Genomic DNA, 26,470 nt, shown 5'->3' with positions numbered 1-26,470 from the left:
GTAAAATACAACCCTAGAGCATAAGCACAGAAATCAGTCACTTTTTATCATGTGTGCGAGACCTGAGTTTTATAGAATTTTACCATTGCAATAAGTCATTCTAAACTTTGACTCCAATAATTAAGGAAATGAAGTTGTTTTTTCAGGCTGCTTTCCTGTTTATCATTCTTCAACAAAATAATAGAAGTGTTTAACAACTAAAAATGCCCAGTAAATATGCCCCAAATAGATGTATTTGCTCTGTTTCTCTCATGCCTCTTCACTGTAAAGCCAGGTAACATCACAGAAACAAGTTCTATCATGAAGAAAAAGAAAATCCAAAAGAATAATTTCCATAAATAATTTAACTCAACTTTAGAACCAAGGGTCTAAACTTTGAGACAAACTTTCTCCTTTGTTAGCCTACTGCTTTCGCTTTCCAGTGTTTTGCAACATACAGATGGAATCAGTCACTAGTTATCCTCTTAACCTGCCCTCTAACTCATCACCCTTTAAGGATTTTTGGTCCAGCAGAGAAGATTGGTTCATTTTCCTTCCCCACTTAACCAACACTCCACCCTCCAACCATGCTTCCCTGTCTTCTGCTGGGATGGGCAGACAGGCCATTAATTTTCGAACAGCTGAATTCTCCAACGAATGAATCCTTAGCATTCAGCAGACAACCGGAAGCAGATTACTAAGACAACTGTATTCAACTAAGCAGGGGAAAAACCCCATTGTTTTAGGTTCAGAAAACCAGTATGCAACTCTGATTTATCACCTTTGGTTTTGGTTGCTGCTTTTGGTATTTGTGAGCACAACCTTGTTAACTCTATTTTAACAGAGGTTTGTATTGTTCTGAATTCTATACCAAGAAACCAGCAAAAAAAGGGTAAGCTTTGTTCAGAAAAGTACTGTTTTTATTGACTCAAACTGTATTTACACAACACATTCATATGTTCAATATTTTACAGAACTCTGTAAAAAACTGACTGGTAAAACTGCAGGAGCCAAACAGTTTCAGACTTAATTTAAGACACTGAACCATGAGTACATTTTAATATATTTAAGCAAGTGTCCAGTTTCACTGTCAACATACATGGCAGTTCTCTGTAGACAAACTCTAAAATCAAAATGATGTGAAGGGGAAAGGGTCAGATGAAAGAGCTGATAGTTTTGCAAAGCTAGTACTTTGTACAACCAGACTTTCACATTTGACTAAGTATTTTGTATGATTCTTTTTCTTTTTGGAAACAGGTCACATACAGGTATAGTTTAGATAAATAATCAAAAAACCCTTTGATTTTTGTAAGCTTACAGACGATTGGAGGAAAAAAAAAAAAAAAGACCAGTGCCACAAAGTTTGTGCATGAATCTGAACTGTTTCAAAGCTTGAGAGGCTCGGTTCTGGCGTTCCACTGCAGCTCAAATCCCATGTATGCTTCTCCAGCTGACAAACGAAAGATGACCACCTTTTACCAGTGAACTGAGGATCTCACACATGTACATCGGAAGCAAAACATCCTTATCTCATCCCAAGAGATCACTCCTCCACCCATCCCTAATACAGTTTGGCTGAATAAATATTTTTCGTTTTGAAGTACAAACTAGGTGAGTTTGTTTCTCTTCCAGAGCTCAAGTCAACAGGGGCACACACTTCACAGTTAAAATGGCATCCCTCCTCTGATCTGCCTAGCGACCTGTTCATCTGTTGTCTCCTCTTTTTCTTTTTCACGCTCTTTGTTCCAGTCTTTAAGGCCTTCTGGTAGTGAAGTATCCTCATCCAAACTTCCTGTACCTTCCACAAATTCTTCATAAGTAGACTTTTCTGCAAATGGTCTTGGGCCAAGCAAGTCTAGCATGTCACTTTTGTCAAGCACTTCCTTCTCCAGTAGTCGCAGGGCAACCTGGAATAGCACAGCAAGTTATGTCACACATATAAAATACCTAAGATGGCTGTCCTGTTTAGAAGAGTTTGTTAAGGCAGTTAACTTGGCATTGATTAACTTTGATAGAAAAAACAGGTTGTTCAGAGTTCACCAGATACAAGAGTCTTCTCCCCCTTGAGCACTTAGGGAGAACAAATACAATCTTATTTTTAATCCTGCTTTTAAGATTAAGCAAAGTGCGCTCACTGTGGGTCACTACTGCTTTTATTGTTGCTTAAGAGCAGCAGCTTTCCACTTCTGCCAAAAAGCTCCTGATGCAAGACATTAAGCTACAGATGAAAACAAGTGTTCCAATGGGGATGGCTCAGTCAGGCTGCTGTTGTGTTACAAGCGAAAGAGCACCATAAAATACCAATGTGTGAATACTGTACCAGGGTAGTTTGCAGCCTTGGGTCAGTGAGCTCATTGTTCAGCACGAACCACATTCAGTGATCTCTTTCAGGATGCTGACCTGCTACAACAGGATTTATGGCTTGTCAGTAAGCCTATTGGATGCCTATTCTAGAAAATTATCCTTTTGCTGTATCAGGTTTTGTGGCATGAAGAAAGAGAATATGCACAAGCTGCATATATCGGCTGCAGTGAGGCAGCTCACAAGCAGCCAAGGGACAGGAACAGAAGAAGCCAAAGATATTTTTATTAACATTCAAAAGGAACTCAGAGAAAAGAAGTCATATGAACGTCCCTGCTTACAAGGCTTCTTTTAGCCCAAAAGATTGGGGTCCTGGTATTATCGTCTTTGGGTTTTTAAGTTTTTTATTTGTCTATTACATCTACTAAACCCTACGTTAGTAGGCAGACTCTTCCCTCCAACTTTCCAACTGAATATTGACCACATAAGCAAGGAGGGATGCTAAATCATGCTTGTGATATGCTCAGAGGTGTTCCAACACAAATGGAAGTTTGTATTTACTTAAGTCTTGTGACACATTCTCAAGATGACATCAAGTGGGTTTTGAGCAAACCTGCTCATATACTTATATAGTCACTATTTTAAATCTAATTCCGTTCAATTCAGATTTTGGCTTACCATCTGGAACTCAGTGGCTAAAAATACTGTAATGCTCACCTTCTCCACTTCTGCTTTCTTCTCAGTCAGAAGTTTTAATGTCCTTTCATAGGCAATGTTAATTAGCGACCGCACCTCTTCGTCTATCAACCTGGCAGTTGCCTCGCTGTAAGGTTTCTCTAAGACCATGTCTCCTTGACGAGGGAGATCAAAGGAAATCTGCCCCACTTTTTCATTCATACCAAACTGAACAATCTGAAGGAAAAAAAAAATCAAATAAACAAAGGAGAGACAGCAAGATTTTAGTGTATGTTGATGTAAAATATGGCCAACAAAAAGGAAAGGAAGAAGTAATTTTGCTATAACCTAATCTTTTCCTGTAACATCAACCCTTCCCTGAAAACTCAAGTCTACCTAAGTTAACAGACATGTGTTGGCTTTCACTTATTTCTTTTTATTGATTAAAGTGAAGGACACAAATAACACCATTTCAAAGTAGTTACTAGTGGTATGCATACTGCTTTGCTGTTTAAATACTAAGATATTACACAAAAAACACTTCTGCCTTCCTTAAGCAGTAAAACTCTTCTCCTTTACCAGAAATGTGTTTTGCCATTCAAAATACTTCTGAAGTTTAGCATATTCTATTCACCCATAAAGATAAGGTGACGTAAGTACTAAAGTAGAGGGTCTTAAGGATTTTTTTCTATCAAGTTCAAAAATCATATGCTATTCCTCATCCCAAAACACTCCTCTACAAATGTGAAAACAATTCTTATCTTGCTTGCCTCAGTACTGAATACTGACTTGTCCAGTTGCCAAATATGGATGTTTTAAGTTGCATTTTGCTCCAACAGAGGCAGAAGCAAGTTCAAACTGCTATTTATTTATTCACTCCATGGCTACTATCAATTCGATGGTTACTAAAGCAGCACTTCTCAGTCTAGCAAGATCCACATAGGTATGACAACGACTATTCAGAACTCAAAGAGATCTCACCATTAGAGCCAAGCATTTTAACCTGCTTCCTTAAGAAAAGTTTGATAATTTTTTTTGGTTAACATGTGCAAAAGTCTGTAAGTAGACTTAATTTTTAAATTTAAAATTGAACAAGAGTCACTGAAGATCCCACAGAATTAACAGGATATTACTACACATTCACTTCCAGAACTGAGGCTACAAGAAGCACGCCTGAGACCAGGAAGTAGGTGGGATTTGGGGATAAGTGTGCAGGGGAAGATAAGTATACTCCAAAATGTCTCTTGCTCACCTTATGAGTGTCTTATGAGATAACATCTTTTGTGCTGATGCAGGAAATGTAGTAACACACCTGTGTGTAGCACACAGCTACACTTAGGTGAGTCACTGCATTGATAAGATTTTAAATTACTCATCTACATTAGTTAATACGATACAAACACAAACTGATGTCTTAATTCCCATAGCCTTAGCTGACACCAAATAGTGCTTTAATACAAGGTTGTCTGGATTTCAGGCGTGAATCCAAACTGAATCTTCACACTGGGCAATTGTAAATGTAGGATGATATGATCAAATCTGAGCACTAAACTCCATTTTAAAAAAAGTATACAATTTCCACATGTAATTGAATCCAATCGGATCCAACTGCAACACGTTATGTCCCTGTGGGCAGATGTAGGGCAGTAATCAAAGCCTAATGCATGGATTGCTGTTGTGAGACTGAAATAAAATACTTGAGTCATCAGCATCTCTAAACAACACCACGATGTTTATTCATGCAGTGTTTTCTGAAACTAGGCTTTTGAAGGAAGTACCTGATGAAACTGCATCATATCAAAATATTAGTTAGGTTGGAAATAAAGAACGCAGTAAAGGAAAGAAAAAAGTCTCACTTAAGCCCATACCTGAGCATATGCACTCTGGGTCACCTTCTTCAAGTCATCTTGGGCACCAGTTGTAATTCGTCCAAAGAAGATTTGCTCAGACACGCGTCCTCCCAGAGTCATGCACATTCTGTCCAGTAGCTGCTCTTTGGTATAAAGATACTGTTCTTTGGGCAAATACTGAGCGTAACCCAGTCCTTTACCACGTGGAATAATAGATACCTATAATCAACATTAACAGAATGCTACAACTGACCAGTGTTAAAAACCAAAAAGCATTCTTCAGTTTGACTTACTTTTTAATACCACAACCTACACCATACTCACCCTTGAGGTATAATTCAGACATTATTTCTGCTTACAGTTTTGCCCCCAATGTGTTTTATCCCTAAAAGCCCTGGCTAGCTCTAAACTGGGATAACAACTACTAGAATATCTGGAAAAGAAAGGTAAGACCACTGTCACATCTTCTCTAAAAACTGTATGATATTTTCAAAGTACTATTTTAATTAAAACCCACAATTCCCTGAGAGTTATGTATTGGGCATTATATACTCTGTAACAGACACAGCATTTTTCAATCTCTAGCATTCTGAACAGTTTAAGGAGTTTCCACATTTACTAACGACCTTTCTTCCAGCAATAAATTGTACAAAATTAATTTTAAGCTTGAGATGAGATTAAAAACACAGCTATGCAAAACTATGAATGTTAAAGTAAGTTGGGAGATTTGGTGCTTTTTCCTTTACATTCAACTTGTCAAGCTGTGAACCCAAAAGAAAGCAAATTGAAACTGAAATTTACCTTTTTTATATTTATATTCCTGAAGTATACCTGTGTAACCTGGTAAGACTAACTTAAACTACTGATCTGTACTGAAAGCCTCAGAGAAAAAGCAGCTAGGCAGGCAGACTCATGGGAAGATCAGGTCTCTCATTTTCAAAGGTCATTTATACTACCCATGTAACAGCTAAGTCAGAAAACAGTTAAGAAAGTTACAAGAAATTAACCAAAATGTACTCTAAAATTGACACACTTGCACTGCTTTTTTTAAGATTATATATTTTAATATCTTCTTAATGTTAGGGGGCAAAAGAAACCACAAAGAAAAAGATGTTGTCCACACTACTGTTAAAATTACAAGTTCAAATTAGCCTTCTTACCTTCAACAGTGGGTCAGCATGTTCCAAAAACCACCCAGCAACTGCATGCCCTGCCTCGTGATATGCTACTGTCTTTTTCTCCTCTGGCTGGAGTACTTGAGTTTTCTTTTCCAAACCTTTGTAAAATAAATTTTATTAGTAGTTTCAGACACACCTTTCTCCTCTGAAATCCTTTATCTCATTTGGAAAGATGGTGAGCAATACTTAGTATGCCATGCATATGATCTATGGAAAAAGTTTAAAAAAACCCCTGAACTTGCAACTTTTAGAAATTTGCATCTTTCAGGTTTCACTGTAACCTTGTCCTTCATTAAACTTTCTAGTTTCAAAGTAAGTTCTTAAGAATATTCAAATATTTAAATAAAACATTTGCACTTTAAAAATCATTTCTGGATTATTTCAGGCTAGCAGCAGTTAAAAGCATCCCTAAATCCGAACAGCTTTTCCTCTTGCCAGTTTGAAGAAATTACAGAAGTGTCCTGATGAAATTTCTCTTTGTACCCCTTTCTCTATTACAGAAGTCAGCAATACAGACAGGATAGTTCTTTTCTAAATCTCAGATGTGTTTGGGAGAGGAAAAAATCCCCCTTGAAGAACAGGACAAAGATTCAAAGCATGGCTTCCTAAACATATAAAAAAGGAAGTTGCCTGCCACATTACAATTTTTGAGAAAAAATTGATGCAATTCACCTACCTCCAATAACTCTTTCAATTGCTTGCTCAAAATGCTTTTGGTTTATAGCATCTGAGAGATGCCTTGCAGCAATTAAAGCAGCTTCATTACAGACATTAGCAATATCAGCACCTAAAAGCAGAGAAGGCAAGAATTACTGATACTTTTCAACAATTTTCTCTGAGTTTAGCATAAAGATAACCTTATCTATAACTAATTTGCTATAAACTCTCACTGAACTTGAAAATTAAAGGTAATGTACTCTGAAATAGCTTAATTATTCAAGATTATTTAAATGCATGTACTATAGTTATAGGCTTTAGGATGTTTCTCATAGGTAGACAGCCAACAAATAAAGTTTATTACCACTGAAGTACTTGTTTGACACATCCCACCTTCCTTTTCTGTCTGCAACAGATTATACTTAAACTACTGTATATTTAGCTGCATGCATTTCCTATATGTGAATTCAGTATAGCTCAGATATTGGCATATCTCTAGAAGATATCCTTTCACATTACTGATTTCAAGCCTCCACTTTTTGTTAACACTATTTGCAGAGATAACTTGGTTTAAACATCATCACTGTACCTGCCAGAAACATTGACAACCAAATCTCAGAAAACCAGTTTTATACAGACCAAACACCAGTGAAGAATTCACAAGTGTTGAATTAGGATGGATGTGAGAACTCTCATTACTTGCTTATAATGTAATTCATTTAAAATCTGTGTTGACCAGTAGTTGAATTCTGCACTTTTTTTTGGGTTTTACATCTAGAAACATAAATTCCCCTAAAGAATAGGCACATAAACTCCACAAAACCCAGGTCTTCTCTAGAAGTCTCCAAGAATGCAACAAAGGACAGGACAAATGAAGGAAGAACACACACACACAAGTGATAACAATAAGAAACCTCCCAATTGCTTGTACTGAAGACAGAAGAAACTGCCTTTTCATGCCACCCTGACTAAAGCTGACAAAACTTGAAACCTTTAGAAACCGCCTAATTGCTCAAACAGGCAAAGAGAATTTCAGGCTGTGCCAGTAAATACAATGAAATAAAAGGCCATCCAAAAGATCAGGTGCAAGAAAACCAGAATTAGTAGGGAAGTCAAACATCTACAGCTTAAATAGTAAATGGAGAACAGTGGCATTAGGAGTCACTTACCAGAAAACCCAGGTGTTAGTGATGCAAGCTTTCTTGCTAGGTTATCTTTATTTAAGACAGCGTCTAATTTCAGAGGTCTAAGGTGAACTTTGAAAATGGATGCTCTTCCTTTTATATCTGGGGGTCCTTTAAAATAAAATACATGGTTTTACTTTTCACACACATACATATTCAAATTGAATGTGTGCAAGAAAGTTACATAGCTGCAGTGACTTCCGCAGTATTCTACGAACACAGGATGACACAGGCTCCCAGGCAAACTTACCAATGTAAATCTGCCTGTCAAAGCGTCCTGGTCTCATCAGAGCTGGGTCTAAAATATCTGGCCTGTTAGTACCTGCCAAAATGACTACATTTGTGGTTGTATTAAATCCTGTTAAAGAAAAGTGATAAAGAGAAAAGCTGTGTAAATATAATTTCTGTGAAAAAAACCAAACCAAAAAACAGAAATAAAGACTGTCCACTTTACAGGGTCATGTAAGAACTGACAGTTTAAACAAATTATCTTAAAGCTGAAAATATTTCTATTTATTGCTGCATTGTCCGGCTTTACGTAACAAGCAAGAAAATGGCCTTGGGCTCTGCTCTGTGAAGTACTATATCAAATCCTGCTTTATCTTCAAAATACAATAATAGATTAACTGCTCAGGAAATTGCAGAACCAGCACGGCTAGCTGTATTTTTTTACAGACAGACTGGTCTTATTGTGAAGAATTTTTTGGCCTATTCAACTACAACAAAGAGTTAGGAGATACAGAATGAGGGTTCTTTGTCTCTGAATGAATTTTAGTACAACACCAGGCTGCAGCAAAATGAGTCACCATTCTTTATTTTAGGAAACAAGGAAACAGACACGATTTGGATTTAAGCTAGAATCCAAATCTTGGTTAGCAGGTCTGAACAAGCGTATTAGTTCTTTCCAATATCCTTGTTATTATAATGTGGTATTAGACATTAAATACTCACCATCCATTTCTACTAAAAGCTGATTGAGTGTGTTCTCTTGTTCACTCTGTCCTCCAAAGTTGCCCCTTCCTCTCTTCCTCCCTACTGCATCTATTTCATCAATGAAGAGAATGCATGGGGCATTTTTACGTGCCAGAGCAAATAAGTCTCTAACCTTAACAAAAGAACAGAGAAGGCATCAGACTGCTTTGTAACTCTTTCAAGTTGGGGGGTGGGGAGGAGGGGAAGAGGCACATCAGTAACAATATCCCTATAACTGGACATGGCTCTGAACAAGCATGCCAAAGCCTTCAGTCAGCTCTCACGGCAGTGATAAGCTACTTAATTCCCCTCAAAATATTCATTTGGAAGTTAAATTAACTTCTAGAAGTCTGGAAAAAATATTCAGGAATTGAGTAGATAGCTGAAATTTTTTTTAGACTTTCATATTTTAAACAAGGCATTACCTAACTACTGTGGTAGTTGCAGCACAATCTGACTTGACTTTCAGATGCAACATAGCAATGTTGCTCTGCTTGCAAATGTATCAGACAGACCTCATTAAAACCAGTTCAGTGAGTCAACAGATCTACAACTGAGGAATCGAACTGGAGCAAACAGGAAATGAAAAATTAATGGAGAATTTTGACCTGAGTAGGAATTATATGCAGCTCAGAGCTCTACTACTTTATACATTAGTGATGCAATTAGAGAAGGCTTCTCTGATGACAAAAAATGTACAGCAGACATGAAGATATGCAAATTTTGGACAGTAGGCTGTACTACAGAAAGTCACCAGAAAAAAGTACAATGAAGGAACAAGATCAACAAGTGTCAGATGCTTCAAGTGAACTATCTTTTCATTGGAACAAGAAGAAATCCAGATTCATACAACTATTTTTAGTGTATACGCATTATGGAAACTAAAGGTTTCCATAACGCATATATACTAAAAAACCACCAAAGAAACCAAGCCTGTGTAAGCAGTTTTAGTTGTAGCGCATCCCAATTTACAAATTATCAATTTAGCATCACTAACAACTGCCTTATTTAATAGATTAATAGGAACTGAAAGTAAAACACTCTCTCATGTTGTTTCCTATAGGCTCGATTCCCAGCCAAAGTTGTGTCAACAGATTTCACTGGGTAAAAGCACTTGCACAGACTGGTACAGAGAGGTTAAGTCCCTTTGCTTTGGGGCATTTCAGGTATCTACTGACAACAGAAGTCTGAGTATCACTATTATTTTAGGATACCTAATACTTTCCCAAATTTTTATTACCATAAAATATCAGTAACTTGTTTATAACACTTAATGTGTTTTTAATGAGCTATTTTAAGACAGTTGAGGCAGAAAAGGACAAAAATGTATTATATATATATTTGGTTACTTTAAACACCCGATCTCCAGAAATCAGTCACTGGACTAGTATTTCAACCAGAAGTTTATCTGTGTGTCCAAGAAAACTCCTTACAGCTAAGAGTTTGAAACTAAAAGAGAACAAATTTCTTCAAAGAAAGAGGAAGGACTTAGAGCAGGAAGAGGCATTCCCATAGCAGTGGTCAAATGAGCTACACATTTCTGATCCAGCTACTAAATTTACTTCAGATCAGAGCTTGAAGAGTGTTGTTCTGTGTTCTCAAGCACCTGAAAAGAGGCACATCCTTAATGGCCTGAAACCAGATTCTGAACTGCCGTAGTAACTTTAATAAAAGATACAGCTCTGATTTTTGTGTTTAGATGTGCATCTGGCATCACTTGTAAGAAACCTGAAAGAACTTCAGCTGTAATCAAACTGTTTGTCTCCCAAACCTGACAACATCCTTTCAATAGCCAGTACTGAAAGAAAGGAGCAAGGCCAAAGACTTACTCGTGCTGGACCCACACCAACAAACATCTCTAAGAACTCTGAGCCGTTGACTGTGATAAATGGCACATTGGCTTCTCCAGCTGTAGCTTTAGCCAGAAGTGTTTTCCCAGTACCTGGAGGACCTGTCAGAATTGCCCCCTGCAAGAGAAACAGGTGTATTTTCCTCATGAAGAAAACATAGTATTAAGCCTATGAAATAGCATGTTATGATATTGAGTCCACTGGCTTTTCTTTCACCACAGTCAAAATCATGCAGGGAAATAACGGAAGATTAATCCCTCCCTTAAACGAGCAAAAGGAAAAGCAAATCAGATACAACACTGCCATGCTGTCTTAGGAGTTACAGGAACAGTGTTTTCTTTGACTGACTTATTAAACAAGAAAAAGAAAGGTGTGTCATCAGGTGGGCTCCCCTGCCAGCACAGCCAAAAGGCAATTCTGTAGTAAGTATATACAGGATTGATGCTATACCTCTATGTGTATCATTTCGGGTCCATGTGAACAGATAAAGTATTCCACAAGGCAAGTCTTCTGGCACCACAGTTACACTGCTGACACTTAATGCCTATTTATTTTTTTTCTAAATGTGAGAAGACACAAGCTGGAAAGCATTGCATATGTAAACAATCCTAGTACAGTTCAGAATACTGAGGACTACTAGAAGAATAAAGTCTAAGTCATCATTCCCTTACCTTTGGAATTTTTGCTCCCAGATCCTCATACTGTTTGGGATTTTTCAGGAAGTTAACGAACTCCATTATCTCTAATTTGGCCTCCTCACAGCCAGCTACATCTTTGAATTTAACATCTATTTCATCCTTAAGGACTTTGGCTGTAGTTTCACCAACACTGAAAAGTCCACCCATTCCACGCCCTGCCCGACCTAAGCCTGCAGGACCTCTTCTTAATGTGTACAGCAATGAACCAATAATCAGAATTGTAGGCAGCAAACTCAGGAGAAATGATCTGTGGAGAAAAACAAATAAAAAAAGAAAAACACATCACAAAAACCCAGCACTGTAAATAACATGTCAAAGATGTTGGTTCCATCATAAACAAACAAATTCAAGACTAATACTCAATTAACTTGAATTGTTTGTATTTCTGCAGGTTGTTCAAATGGGAAACAACCGAAATAAATTTGAAAACAAATTGTTATATTGATAGTTGCTTGTTTTGAAACCAACCATATCAAGTAACATTGATGAGTTTTACAGAGAAAAATTGCTTTACCTAACAAACAGAAGTAGTTTGTTTTTTCAAAGGTATATTTACAGGACTAGTTATGTAAATGGTTATGTTCTCAAAATAAGTTGTATTAAATAGCATACAGTCAGCGTATGCTACTACTTCAAGCAGAAATTTCTCTCCAAAATACACGCTCTTCTTCCCTTAGGTCTTTAAGTTTTTTACATTTTTTTTCTTCTTTCAATGTTTCCATTCTCCTTTTCAAGGTTACAGATTTTTTTGGGGGGGTTTTGGTTTCTTGGGGTGTGGGGGTTTCTTTATTATTCATTGTCCATTGTCCTCCAGCTTTCTAGCACAGCTCTGTATAAGCCAAAAACCCTAACACAGTCCTCTTTATCATAGTATCTGAGCACTGTACAGATTTTTCTGTGAAAAGGAACAGCTTCAACAAACAGCTCACAAGACTTTCTATACACACTCCGCAAAAACAAAATCTGGAAAAGAAGCACAGTCATAAGTGAGCACAGGATTTCCAGGCTTTACTGATAACCCACATTTCTGGGATAAAGAGGAAAAGAAGGATTTTTTCCCTCTGCTATGGTATTCAGCAGATCCTGAGCCAAGAGGGAGCAGTAGTACTTTGATTATATGTAGCTGCTGCTCCCCCCTGTTTCCTGTGGCATTCCTGGGGCAGAGCAATATATACATGAAGAACAGAAAGGACCAGAGCTGTGGTCATAAAGAGGGATTCAGGAAGTAAAGGTCTGTACAAGGCTGAAGAAGGCACAGGAACTGACCTATTTTTCGCAGTCTATTATAAGAAGCCTCAGGCCAACATGCAGCCTTTTCACACAAGCACTGTGCTGCCCTGACCATCACTTTTCCCCAGGTTTGTTTACTTAAGGGCTCAACAGGTTTACTTATGGACCATCCTTAAGAGCATGCTACATTATAAAGAAACAGAAAAATGAGGCAGGCAGTGTAGACCAAGGAAATAAGAACCTCTACCTGAAGTTGCAGGATTGCCCAGAGTTAAGGCCACCACTTTTCCTGCTGCCACCAAGACCGACAGGCAGCAGCAGCTTGGTAAAACACACTGCAGAAATAACCAAAACATTCACCTCCAACCCCCACACCAAAACACACACACCAAAGTACAAAGAAAGAAAACGCAACAGAAGCAGTAAATAAGCCATTTTCATTAATCACATGAGCTACTACACCCAAAGCAGAACTTCCTCATGATACAAAACCTATTCCACAGACACCACCAGGAGTAATTGTTCACTTAGAACAAAAAGAAACCAGTTCTTGGGATACAATATTATGTTTGTCTTCTAAGCCATTTGGAAAAATACATCAGGGAAGCACTTTTACTGTCTTCTAAAGTCCAGGTCAATAAAATTCAGCTACAAAAGGCTAACATAAAGAACACAAATCTAGTATTAGAGCCATTATTCCCTAATGAGGAAGCAACAATGCTATAAATCTGCTGTAAATCAGTACTATTTTTCTTAACAATTAAGAGCATGACACATCTTCCAGTTTCTGCTAACAGGCAGGTTAGTGTGATCTACTTAATCACCAATCTCTTGCTTTTTTCCAAGGCCACAAAATTTGATTTATGCTGAATTTTTGGGCAGACATTGATGCCCAGAATATCTCAGCCAATAGACTGTAGTTCTATGATATAATTTTTCTGTTCAAAAGTCTACATGAGCATCATCCTCTATGGAGCTCCACTGTTGTGCCTGGCTATCTCTTGCTCTAGTAAAAGTCACTGGGAGGAAGGGCTTAAATGAAGAAAGGAGTTATAGTAAACAAGCATTTATATAATATGAAGCTATATTTAGAGTAAGAGGATATGGATTTCTTCATAGACAAAGTACTGAACAGCTTCTCTTACAGGTAACACTCAAACCCAAGCTGATTGTTATTCTGATAATACCGCCACCTAGTGAAGTGTAAGGTGTGTGTATTACAAATCTACTTTGCTGTAAACACAACCATTTTTTTACCAGAGACTTTTTAAAGCAACTTCTTACCCATCACTCTCTGTTGAGTAGACTACAGGCAATCTGTTCTCCACCTCTATTCCCAGATCTTGCTGCACAGTCTCAAGATTCCGTTCAAAAGTGTCCACACTACCGATATTAAACCAGACGTACTGCTGGGGAAAAAAGCAGAGATCAGCAAACTTCACCTGCACTACAAGACAACTTCTTCTAGTCTGATAATTCCTTGTGCAGGTGTTAAATGTGGACCAAGTTTAAGTTGCCTTATCAAGTGTGTAAATGATGTAAGAGACACGCAATAAATCTGAAGCCTCCCAACCTGAATACACTGTATCTGTCATTGCTTCTGCAGAGATGATAACACCCAATGGTTTTGGGGCACTTTAAACAGATGGAAATCCTGGCATTTTCTCCAGAAAAAAACAGAAGTAATAAACAGATCTTTGTAAGGGAGCTATATAGTCAGAATAATACAGAGCACTGAACCTGGAAACATAGCAGTCATACAACTTATTGTTTCATCTGAAGGTCTCTGCCCTTCTGATTAAGAAAGGTTTTTGCTTTTCTTAAAAAAAAACTTCTGCAGTCTATACTAGCTTTAGAGTAAGCTGTCTTCACAAAAAACCAGCATGAAATTTATCATAGATCAAAAAAAAAAAAAAAAAAAAAAAAAAAAAATCAAGACATTACTTCCAAAATGTGTTGAGATCTGGTCTTTCAAGAAAATCTCCCCTTTTGCACCATGACCTGCCTGACTTGCCCCTCCTTAGCCTAACATTGAAAATGAAAAAAACAGGAGTTAACTGATTGAGAAATGAAGGCAACTGCTTGTATGTGGGCTAAAGAGTAGGTGTATAAATAAGCCACACTGAAACTCACTGATTAAGTAATTGCTGCAGATTTCACTTTACCCAGGAGGGACTTGCAGACCTTGTTTCAGAAAGACAGCTAAAAAAAGCTCCACCACCTAAGAACAGGTAACCTGATAAAGTTTTTCTAATGCTTCTTTGAATTTTCCACATTTTCTATGAAAATTTTATTTATTTTTTAATTGGTCTCTGCCACTGGGTATCATTCTTTGAAAAACTTCCACCGGCATTAGTCTATTCCTCACTGTGCTACTAGAAGAGCAACTCCATGAAATAAGTACTTTGGAAACCAACACTTCTTTTTGTTTTCTCAACTAACTGGCTAAAAGCAGTCTGGAACAGAAAAGATTCAAAAGTATGTGCATTTAAGCCTGTGATTTTCTTGAGCAGATGGAAAACAGCAGTTAAAAATACAGAACCTTCAGCAATTTCTTGCTCTTCCTATTTAAGCATCTGTATTAAAGAGCAAAGTGCTGGAAAGGAACTACTTGTCATAGTTTAAAGGTATCTATGGCAAAACAATTGGTACAGTAAAGTGAGAAATACACAATGTAGGATAATGTAACAGTAATGCAGAAAATATGTTTTAGATTAAGAAATTATTAATGCTCCAGACCAAGTTTCTGCCTCAAACTTTACCTAAAAAGACTGTTTTGCTGCTTCTAATGTCTCATGTACATGTATTAAAAGCGTTTACCCATTCATGAGGAGACTTTCCAGGAACAAAGACAACTCTAACAAAGCGCTTGTTCACCACTTCAAGTCTGTCCACCTGTAGGAGAAAAGAACAAAACCTGAGTGAAGAGTGTACAGTCACTGCGCTTCCACCACAGCTAAGAGCTTCAGATACCAAATGTGAATCTGTTTTCCAGTTAGCAGAATAAAATTAATCATGTGTATCAGAACAGTTCCACAGTCTACAGTTTGCCATTAGGAATCATGTATGTAATCAGGAAAAAAAGAATACTGCCACATCAGAATTGAGATTGAAAGATTGATGTCATACCCTTTTGTCAAGGAAAAAACCCAATGCATGCCTCAGCAAAAATCATTTACAGTGAAATAGTTAAACAATACTTGCTTGTCTCAGTGGTCCAACACCAAAAGCAGTAAGTTATATGACTCCAGACTCTTATAGCAGCTTCCAAAACAAAGCAAACTGAGCAAAATGAGGGAAATCTTAACTTTGCTCTTACAATTGTTTTCCCGAATAGAAAGGGCTTCCTGTGCTACCATATTAAACACAATAACATCAATCAGACAAAGAAGTATTTAGCTGAGGCAACAGATACCATATAAACCTAAGAACTGTGCTATAGGTTTAGCAGATATATACCATTAAGCTCTCTTTTACAAGTCTCCTCCAATGGTTAGTTTCTTCGGTTTGGCAAGGTCTCTTTACAAGTCAACTAAAGATTTTTCTACTTCTTCTTCCTCTTCCCATAAAATAACTGCTTTCAGCATCCTTAAAGCATTTAAAACCAGCAATGGTTCCAGTATTTGGGCCTGAGCTGCACACAGGTTAGTAAGGTTGTTCCCTGAACTCGCTACATGTGGCCATTTCCAGAAGAATTGAAGCAAAACATGAGCTAAGAAGTCACTCTAGAACTAACCTGATTTCATGCAGCACTACCTGAACCCCTTTGTTTTGAAAAGCACATGACCCCAGCAGTGCAGTCTTCTCCCCACCACTATGGCAACCTAACATACTAATGTGTAGCACTCGATAGCTACACATTTAGTCTGTCTGAATATCCACACTACATCTTACAAAGACACAAGAAACTTGGTTCTGTGCAATGGCCTACTTTCACAATGCTTTTCTGCAAGGAAGCTTCAGGCTTTGTTCATTATAACAGCTAAACTAATCTTTTTAGAGTTAATTGTCTTACTCCTTCAGAAATTTATCAGTAAGGGGTTTTTTCACAAGATGTGCACAATCATCAATTCAAAACAGGACAGATTGTAAGACAGTCTAGGCAGAAGGGGAAAAGCATACAGAGCAGCTCTGAAGAGATCAGTTAGAAAAGAAAGGTAAGAAACACCCTGTTCAGCAGCTTACCAAAGTAATGGAAGGTTAGTTCTATGTTAACAGAAAATCCCTCTAGGTCTGAAACCTAGAGGACAAACCAAACCAAAGCTTTCCTAATCTGCAGGCAAGGCTACAAGCAGGGAGGGAAGAGAGCAAAGAACTAGTGGCTCCTGAAGTGGAAAAAGCCTGCGCAAGACACAATCTCCTGAACTTCAGGGCATCACCAACCTATTACTCCAAGTGTGGAAAGCTGCCAAGTTCTACAGAAAGATAAGATATTGATGATAAAATTGATTGCTCCAGTAGTGGCTCCAGGTTAAGAAGAAATGAGAGGAGAAAACAAAGAGAGGAGGGTACTTTACAACACAGTTAGGCTGATTTACTGCCCTTGAAGGGATGCCAATGTACTGTCCTTGAAGGGATTCTTCCATTCCCCACCCCCCTCCTTTCTGTTCTCACTGCTGCTTCTCAGATTCCCCAAGGAACTGATTTCAGGCATGAAACAAGCAGAAAACCTTTTCTTTCAGAGGGATGGGCTCATGCAAGTGGTAAGGAGAAAGCTTCTTCCAAAGGCAGCTGGCTTGTCTGTTTAAGCCATTCAGTCAGCTTACCTGTACTGCAAAAGCCACACCCAGAGAAAGCGTGGCTACACTGCCCCTTCAAACCAGCATTCACAACAGCTACGCAACAAAAGTTTTGTCCTGAGCTGCTATTCTCCCTCCTCTCTTGAAATGACGTAAGTCTTCACCCATCTATCCTGAAATCAGATCTAGGAACTGATGAAAATGAAAGCTAATTCCTTTCTCACTCAAAAAATTACTCTGAGCCAGTTCTCATTCTACAGACACATGAACACAAGCGTAAGTGGGGAGGCAGAAACAAGCCTCCTCAGCACTCTGATGTTTCATATGGATTCCCTTCCCCACTCACCAATCCTTTAGAAAGGTAGTTGTTGACAAAGTCTTTCCAGGTGATTTCTCTCCCAGGGACCCTGAAGAAGAAGTAGTATACAACCATTGTCCAGAAAAAAGAACTTCCAATTACATACATCCGAAACTCCCTGACATCCCATGGAATGTCACCCTAGGAAATGGAGAGGAGGAAAAAAATTTTAGAGTCTGTAATACAGTAAGCATATAGCAAACAGGTTCTGGTATCTCCTTGTGGCTTCGATTCCCTGTCCTCAAGGCTGCCACAGAAAATGTCAAACAAAGGTCTGTTTTGCTGTATGAACACACTTCAGTAATTTCAGCTAGAACTGAGGAATTATAGTAACAGTAAACCTTTAAGTGTTTTACAAACAGTAATTGAACAGTTTTGATCTACAAACTACTGCTTTTAGAAAAAAAATCGCATGACCTTTCTGCCTCCATTCTAAAACAATTATCCTTGGTCTCCAGGACTACATGCAAGACAAAAAATAAAGGAAAAAACTAACAGAAGAAAAAACAAACAAGAAGGAGGAAAAATATGTGCACCAAAAGCATTCTTTATATTACTGTACTATCAGGTGCTATCATATTTATGTCACAGGTAATGGCAATAAATTTCAAGAGGAAACTCACAAAGTATTCCATTAAGGTCAGAACAGGTAAGAGCAAACTACATTTAACGGGCATTGTGTGGTCAGAAAGTTTTACAAATTGACACTGAAATGAAACACAAGGCCTTTAAAGGTCTGAGGCTCCACTCTAAGAATATTGACTATTGGCAACCACATTCACACAGCTTAACATTCCCGAACCAGAGGTAGATGCCTCTGGAGTTATGCACAAAACAGTTACTCAGGAAAGGCACGGAGTGGGGAGCCACCTAGAGCCAGTTACTATGAAATGCCTGGTACAGGAGGCTTGAGCAAGATTTAGGCAATCAGAATATGGCCCTAAAAAGCAAAAAACATGGCTAAAGCAAAAAGCAAGGTTATTTCATGAAGACAAGACAGTAATATAACGAAAGATAATTTAAAGTCAAAACCTTCTGTAATCTGGTCCACCAGTTAGTTTCTTCTTTCTTGCCACCTTTTTTTCCACCACTGCCACCTCCTCCACTACTAGTCCCACTAGGTTGTCTGGAACTAGCTTCCTTCGTTTCTAACAACAACAACAAAAAATCATTACATCTTATGCCAATCTCACATTACTTTTTATTAGTTACATTAAGGAGATGTTCTGAAAAATTTACTAGTTTGTAATACTACAATAATTAGATTATGTGAGAAACAGCATTTTCCATAGAAAACCAGCTATATAGTCCAGTAAGTGGCAGAGAGACAATTATGACCAGAAGAGAGGTCTGTTAACTTATAAGTGAGGGACAGCATTTCAACAGAAGCATAAAAATAAATACTGTTCCATAAGGTTAACATTATTTTGCTTTCATATCATGTATAATAAAAACATACAAATTTGCACTTCTAAACTACGCTGGTACAGAAATATCTTCCCTGAAAAATAAAGAAAAAAACTAAAACCCAAACTCACAATTGTTATGCCAAAATCTAATTTAATGAATACACATCTCACAAAGAACTGAAGTCAAGCATCTTTTTTACCTTTTGTTTCTCCAGGTGTACCTTTAGTTCCATTAGATTTTTTCCCATTGGGAAAATATTTTTCAAATCCTATTAGGAAAGAGGAAAGAAGCTCATAATTGTTTTTTATTCTACAATTCTGTCATCACACTTCAGTAGTCACAAGCTGAATGTATACACCAGCAAAGAAGCTAGCAACATACAGACTGCAAAACCAGCTTTGTTCTTGAAAAGCTCTACCTGGTCTCCATAAATAAATCTACTACACTGACAAGAGAGTACTACATGTATTTAATAACCTGAAGTAAAGCTATCTTTTAACCAGAGATAGAGAAGCTTAGTTCAACAGAAAGCTCCGTTGCACAGTGTGAAGTTGAGCAAACCACACTATTCTTTAATAGCTCCTAAAAATCCCATAAATCCAATGTTCCATCTCAAGATTAAAGGCTGGTTAGTACAAGAACTTCCTTCCCCACAGACAATAAACCTAAATGGTACATGAGTGCAGTCCTCAGCAAGGTATGTAAGCAGCCTGCTCCACTTCACAAATCAGAGTCACCTTTGGGAGGTTGAGAGAAAAGCCTTCTGCAAGCAGCGATTACACTTGCCAAGACAGTGCTTCTGTCAGCAGTAACTCCAGGAGTAACTTGTTCACAGAGCTGAAAAACAAAAAAGAAACATAAAGCAACAAGAACATGCCACGAAAATCTTCAAGCTCTCTACTAGAGACTTGCAGCTAGCCAGAGACTACTTTACAACAGACCTTGTAGTAACTGCTGCGGGCCAGAAAGTAAGACAACAGTGGAAAAATAAAAGTTCATCAAATGAGTAAATTCTACAGCAAGGAAATTTTTATTCTCATTGTTAAGAACATAGTTTAATCTCACACACAAACAAAACAATCTATATTAAAAGAGAAAAACCAAGCAGAAAACACTACAAGCTATGAACATTTAATACACATTGATTTCTATGGGAAATATTTCATCATACCAGCTGAATGATACTTAAGTGCAACATTAGCTGTGACTGTAAAACCATGATGCACACAGTGCTGAATCATGTTTTATATGCAACTTTTTTTCAAATAGTTAAGAAGTTGTAGCTTCTGAACATGAGAGATCTCCTTGAATCCAAAATAAAGGGATATGGCAGACAATGCTTGCATCCAGCTAAGGAACCAACACAGAGGAAGAATCTCAGTTCAAAAAGAAGACCTAAAGCCCTATGTGGGTAAACATCCAGTTATAAAACCACAACAAACCTAAGCCTATAGCACCTTGTCCTAAGGCTGTTTACTGTTATTCATCATTTAAGTGCAATGAGGGAAGTCTAAATATTTAAACTCATTAATTCTTAACAAAATTTTGCTACTGTAGCTGAATACTTTCAAAAAGTGTAAACTGCAATTTTATTAGCAAAATCATACCTAATTTTTTCAATAAGGACATATTTTAGATAAAATCCCCTTCATAAGCTTTTCCAACACTTCTGAGAAACAAAATATCCATACCAAGATTTCCCCACAGACTGACTTTCTTTCTGTCTCCATTCCCTTCTGCCCCATAAAGGTGCTCAGTCTTCCGTTCTTTTTAATTAGGAGCTATTTACCTTAAGAGCCACAGAAATAGTAAAATGCAAAAAATAAACACCACTAACTGAAAAGCAACAGGTCCTGAAAATGTGACTCTGAGTATCCTTGCAAGACAGCAAACATCCACCTGGGACTAACACCTCTAGGACTACATCTGTGAAGGAAAGCTCAGTGTTATAGCCAAGGTACAGTGGTTGCAAACAAAACCTATTTTTGCATATTAAAGAAACTTTTGATTACTCAATTGCACACTAGAACTACCCTAGGCATGCTGCCATCATTAACTGAATGCTCTAACTCTCCTGAAATCTTCTGTCTGGGAGCTTCCCCTCCACCCCTTCTTAAATGATGAAATACATTAGACTTATTTCAAGCATCTCTGTAGTTCCACCTCTGGAACCAAGAGGAATACCAAAATGTTCTCATTGCTTGCTTTTGCGGCAGACTGAGCTAATAATTCTTGGGCTGCTTGGTCAAGCCATTAATTTTGCGCCTCTCCATGTCTCTGAATAAAATCTGATACTGAAAATCCAAGAGGGTATTTTAGCGATTATGAGAAGCATGTGCAGTGCAGACAGTCTGGAGAGACGCTAACGGAGAGAACAACTACTAAGTCCAATATACTATGACCTCCAACACGAGCAATTCCATCTGTGCTTCTAGAAGTTTTAGGACAAGTGGGATGCATCCATGTGGGCAGTAAAAGAGCTTGCCACAGACCATGTATAGTTCAAATACCGGCAGTGAATGTGGCAGCAACTGATGAAACTCAAAGAAACAACTGGGTTTTCTCCTATGTCAGTGGTCTCCCATAACGCACAAGAATTAGGGACTTACTTCTTCTGCAAATTCAGATTACTTTTTATTTGCAAAGAGACTGGAATATTCAGAAAGCTTTACTCCAACTAAGATAAAGCAACTGCTCATGTTTAAAAGAAAACTTAAAGTAAGCCAAATCCAATTGCCTGGCTGGGCTAGACCAGCATGGGTTTACTACACAATTAAGTTACAGTTTAAGTGAAGGAGAGAGAAGGATAAGCAGATGGAGCTTTGGGGCAGACCTGAATAACGGGACTGGCTTCTTGTTGGATTGTCTCTGGAGATCCTAAATTCCATGAACACACACAGTCACCTGTCAAGTTAATATGCAGAGAGCTGAGTGCTTTGAAGTTGCTTTGTGAGAAAAAGGAACAAATAACTTCATGGCATGATCAGTAAGTCACCTGACTGCCTCAAGAAGAGGCGTCTGAGAGGGGACCTCATTAACATCTTTAGGTATCTGAGGGAAGGGTGACAGGAAGATGGATCCAGGCTCTTATTGGTGGTGCCGAGCAAAAGGACAAGAGGCAATGGGCAAAAACTGATGCACAGGAAGCTCCCCCTGAATAGGAGGAAGAATGTCTTTGCTGTGTGGGTGACTAAGCACTGGAACAGGCTGCCCAGAAAGGTTGTGCAGTCTCTCTCACTGGAGATATTCAAGAACTCTGTAAAACATCAGCACAAAAACTGATCATACTGATCCTGATACGGGGCCTGTCCCTGGGTTGTCTGGCAGTGGGAATGCCACAGCAAGCTTAGCTGATATAAGCACACCCACTGCCTAAACAGAGAGAAAGCAAGCAGAGCACATTTTGACTGGATGCTGTTTTGGGCTGTCTACCAGGAAATTCTTGCCAAGTGTCTCCCAGTCAGAGGCAAAAAATTTCACTGCATGTAAAACAAAACAAAAAAAAATCTGATTTTTTCTTTCAGACAAATCTTGTGACACCATCCTAAAAATCAAGACTTTTTAAAATGTTAAGTTCTAGATAAGCAAAATACACAACGGTCAGTTTTAGAATTAAAATAACCCATAAGATGTTACTAGTCCAGAGTGCCATGCAAACCCAAGATCACAAGTAGAACTACTTAAAAAGTTTACAAAACTCTGTAAGCACAATCCATTTTTTAAAAACTGAGGCTACACAAAGCAGGAACAGAAAGTCCACTTGCTGAGCTATACAAATCGGATAGAGAATCCGTTATCAAGTTCCAAATCAAAGTAAAATTAAGCTGAAAGTCTTAATTATCTAACAGCTACCAAAATATTACATAAGAACATAATGGGCAGAGGGGACAACACACAACAAGAAGTTGATGAAGAAATTCAACTTAATGCAAGTTGCTTTCTACATGGGCAAATAGTGATAGGACAAGAGTAAATGTTTTTAAACTAAAAGAGTAGAGATTTGGATTAGATATCAGGAAGAAATTCTTTACTCCTAGAAGGTGGTGAGACACTGAAACAGGCTGCTCAGAGAAGTTGTGGATGCCCTAAACCTGGAAGCGTTCAGGGTGAGACTAGATGGTACCTTGAGCAACCTGGTCTGGTGGGAGGTGTCCCTGCCCATGGCAAAGGGGGTTGTAACGAGACAATCTTTAAGGTCCCTTCCAACCCAAGCTTTTCTAAGGCTCTATGATTCCAAGCTACTCACTTTTTCTTAAAGAAAGACCAATTTAAAAAAGTAATGGCTTTTATGGAACAAAGACCCTCATTTTTCTGCCTACACAAAAAGCCAGATGCTAGAATGTAAACGAAGTCCCCTTCCTAAGATTGATTCCAAATAAGAACTCATCAAATTTTATTGAAAGAAACAAAAATTAGCTTCCTGAGATATCAGCAGCACTGCTGATAGTGTTTTATTTATTGTTGAAATGATGTTCAGCTCTGATCAAACAAAACCAAATTCATCATTAAAAACAAACTACATATTCATGCTGAGAACAAAGCTACTGACATCCTTCTCTGTATTCATCTCACAATTATCACTATCCTAGAGATAAGCTTCATTCCTATAAAGGTGTGGCTGTTCACCACTCTATGCCACAGGAAAACAAAGCAAACCTCTCAAGATGCCAATGAAAGACAGAGGAATTAAGCATCTTCCTTTTCCCAAGCAGCAGCATAGGCCTGTCACTCCTCCACTGCATTAGAGCTGTCAACAAGGGTAGTACACATCTTGTAATAGCTGAGAGTAAAGGCCATTTCACTAAGAATGAACACACAGACACGATGATTTATCAGTTAATACCACAACAGTAGGTGCAGATCCATGGTACCACTGCACCATGCAATCCCAGGATGCAAACAACCAGGCTTTTTTCCAGAACACTGACACCCAAAACAAACGGCTCAGTCATTAATTGTTAACATTTCAGTCTCTCACACAGCCATAAACCCACCTAATGCAGATCACCACCCTGAGAAAGCAATGGAAAAACTTTGGAGTTAGGTGGGACACAGCACCTGGGAAACCAGTGGGAACCCGAGAACCTTCCTCTATGAAAAGAAGCTGAGAAAGTTGGGGCTACTCAGTCTAGAGAAGAGAAAGTTGCATGGAGAGCTCATAGTAACCTTACAGTATCTGAAGGGAGTCTACAGAGAAGCTGGAGAGGAACTCTGTCAGGAACTGTACTGACAGGATAAGGAGTAATGGGTACAAATTGAAAGAGGAGAAATTAAGTTAGATAGTAGGAAGAAATTATGTACTGTGAGGGTGGTGAGACACTGGAACAGGTTGCTCAGAGAAGTTGTGGACGCCCCAACCCTGGCAGTGTTCAAAGCCAGGTTGGATGGGGCTCTGAGCAACCTGGTGTAGTGGGAGGGGTTCTCTGTCCACGGCAGAGAAGTTGGGACGAGAAAATCTTTAAGGTCCCTTCCAAACTGTTAACGTTCTAAGACTCTATTAAATACTGGCGGGGTGCAGCAGCAGCTCTGGGGCGTCGCCTTGTTTTCCTTCTGCAAGACAACTCTCCTGCAGCCGAAGGAGCCCACAGGTTCTCCCGCACGGAGCCGGCTGCCACTTCCAGCCCGGGAAGCGCGGCACTCCAGCCCGCCAACTCACCCATCCACCGGCCCTCGCTCCCCGCCGCCAGGAAGGGCCGGTACCGAGCAGGCCGGGACGGCGTCCTCCGAACGGGCTGAGGACGAGCCGGGGAAGGCCGCGAGCAGTAGAGAGACGCTCTCGGCTCCGGGCAGCGGGGCGCCTTTCCCCGCCCCGGGGCCGGCCGCCGCCGCCGCCACGGCCCTCCCTCCACCCCCGGTCCCCCTCTTCGCTCCTTACCTGAGCCAGGCAAGGCCTTGCCCCCCCGAGCAGGCCCCTCCCGCAGAGCAGCTGCTGCAGCGGGGCCCCGGGCAGCCCCCGGCGGCAGCCGCCAGCCCGCGCCAGCAGCAGGTACCGGTGCGCCATGGCCGCCCGGACCCGCCGTCACCACCGGCCCGCGGCCCTGACGTCACCGCGCCGCCGCGTGCATTTCCTCTGCAGCCGAAGGGCGCCCTCCGGCCCCGCCCCCTGCGGAGGCCACGCCCCAGGGCCGTCAGGCGCCGCCATCCGGCCGCGCCCAGCGCCGTCACCCACCGGAGCCCCGCCCGCCCCGGGCAGGGATTTCACAGAATCCCGGAATCAATCGGGTTGGAAAAGATCTCCGGGATCATCGAATGCAACCTGTGACCCAACACCGCCACGTCAACTAGACTATGGCACTAAGTGCCACGTCCAGGCTTTCCTTAAACACCTCCAGGGACAGTGACAACACCGCCTCCCTAAGCAGCCCATTCCGATATTTAATCATCCTTTCTGTGAAGAATTTCTTCCTAATGTCCAACCTGAACCTCCGCTGATGCAGCTTGAGGTTATGTCCTCTCGTCCTATCGCTGGTTGCCTGAGAGAAGAGACCGACCCCCAGCTGGCCACACCCTCCTTTCGGGCAGTTGTAGAGAGCGATAAGGTCACCCCTGGGCCGCCTCTTCTCCAGGCTGAACACCCTCAGCTTCCTCAGCCGCGTGTCCTCACAGGACGTGTGCTCCAGACCCTTCATCAGCATCGTTGCCTTGCTCTGGACACTCTCCAGCACCTCAATGTCCTGAACTGAGGGGCTCAGAACTGAACTCAATATTCGAGGTGTGGCCTCATCAGTGCCAAGTGTAGGGGGACAATCCCTGCCCTGGTCCTGCTGGCCACACCGTTTCTGATACAGGCCAGGGTGCCACTGACCTTCTTGGCCACCTGGGCACATTGCTGGCTCATGTTCAGCTCTTGTTGACCAGCACCGCCAGGTCCTTTTCTGCTGGGGCATTTTCTAACCACTCTGACCACAGCCTGTAGTGCTGCATGGGGTTATTGTGGCCAAAGTGGAGGACCCAGCACTTGGTCTTGTTGAACCTTATACCGCTGGTCCCAGCCCATCTTTCCAGCTTGTCCAGATCCCTTTGCTGAGTCAAGGGTGCGGGTGAGTTAGCGGGGCACAGCCCAGCCCAGCCCGGCCAGCATCACTGAGAAGGGCAGGTTTCCTCACTGCCAGGGCTGGTTTACTCCACAGTAATGTTCTACAAAGCCTGGAGGTGGGAAATAAGGAAACTTGTCTCTTGTTTTTGCCCCACTATGTAAGGCATCTCATATCAATGTGTTTGCTGTAGAATGTGTCCATGCAAAGTCTTCTAGGTGAATTCAGGCATTTGGTGTCACCACTGTTAAGGAAACATTCCAGTCTGACCATTCATGAGACTTTCTGTCAGTCACATTCCCAAGGCCAGAGAATTTCACTGCTGGAACCGGAGCCCCTTTCTAGCGGGCAGCTC

At 40.0% G+C, this 26,470-nt stretch overlaps 1 protein-coding gene across 4 annotated transcripts; it reads right to left on the bottom strand.

Annotated features, from left to right (window-relative positions):
• Positions 1 to 876: 876 nt before the first annotated feature.
• AFG3L2 (AFG3 like matrix AAA peptidase subunit 2) lies at positions 877 to 25,125 on the bottom strand. Of its 4 annotated transcripts, none has more exons than XM_032121544.1 (17): positions 24,957 to 25,125; positions 19,819 to 19,918; positions 19,272 to 19,349; positions 18,704 to 18,819; positions 17,660 to 17,812; positions 15,395 to 15,469; positions 13,859 to 13,983; positions 11,318 to 11,591; positions 10,626 to 10,763; positions 8,776 to 8,929; positions 8,075 to 8,182; positions 7,810 to 7,935; positions 6,660 to 6,770; positions 5,966 to 6,081; positions 4,824 to 5,024; positions 2,998 to 3,192; positions 877 to 1,886 (listed from the first exon to the last, which is right to left on the bottom strand). In XM_032121544.1, the coding sequence occupies exons 1-17, from the start codon at positions 25,080 to 25,082 to the stop codon at positions 1,644 to 1,646; spliced, it is 2,439 nt and encodes an 812-aa protein (XP_031977435.1). In that variant the 5' UTR covers positions 25,083 to 25,125; the 3' UTR covers positions 877 to 1,643. The 4 variants fall into 4 exon arrangements, with proteins under 4 accessions (XP_031977435.1, XP_031977448.1, XP_031977439.1 ...); XM_032121557.1 differs by having other exon boundaries at positions 19,281 to 19,349; positions 24,957 to 25,124; XM_032121548.1 differs by having other exon boundaries at positions 13,859 to 13,980; positions 24,957 to 25,123.
• Between the last annotated feature and the right edge of the window lie 1,345 nt (positions 25,126 to 26,470).

The sequence above is a fragment of the Corvus moneduloides genome, chromosome 1 (assembly GCF_009650955.1).
Source record: "Corvus moneduloides isolate bCorMon1 chromosome 1, bCorMon1.pri, whole genome shotgun sequence".
In the NCBI taxonomy this organism is placed as follows: domain Eukaryota; kingdom Metazoa; phylum Chordata; class Aves; order Passeriformes; family Corvidae; genus Corvus; species Corvus moneduloides.
Note: the sequence above shows the minus strand (reverse complement) of the source record. Positions and strands in the feature narration are given on the sequence as shown.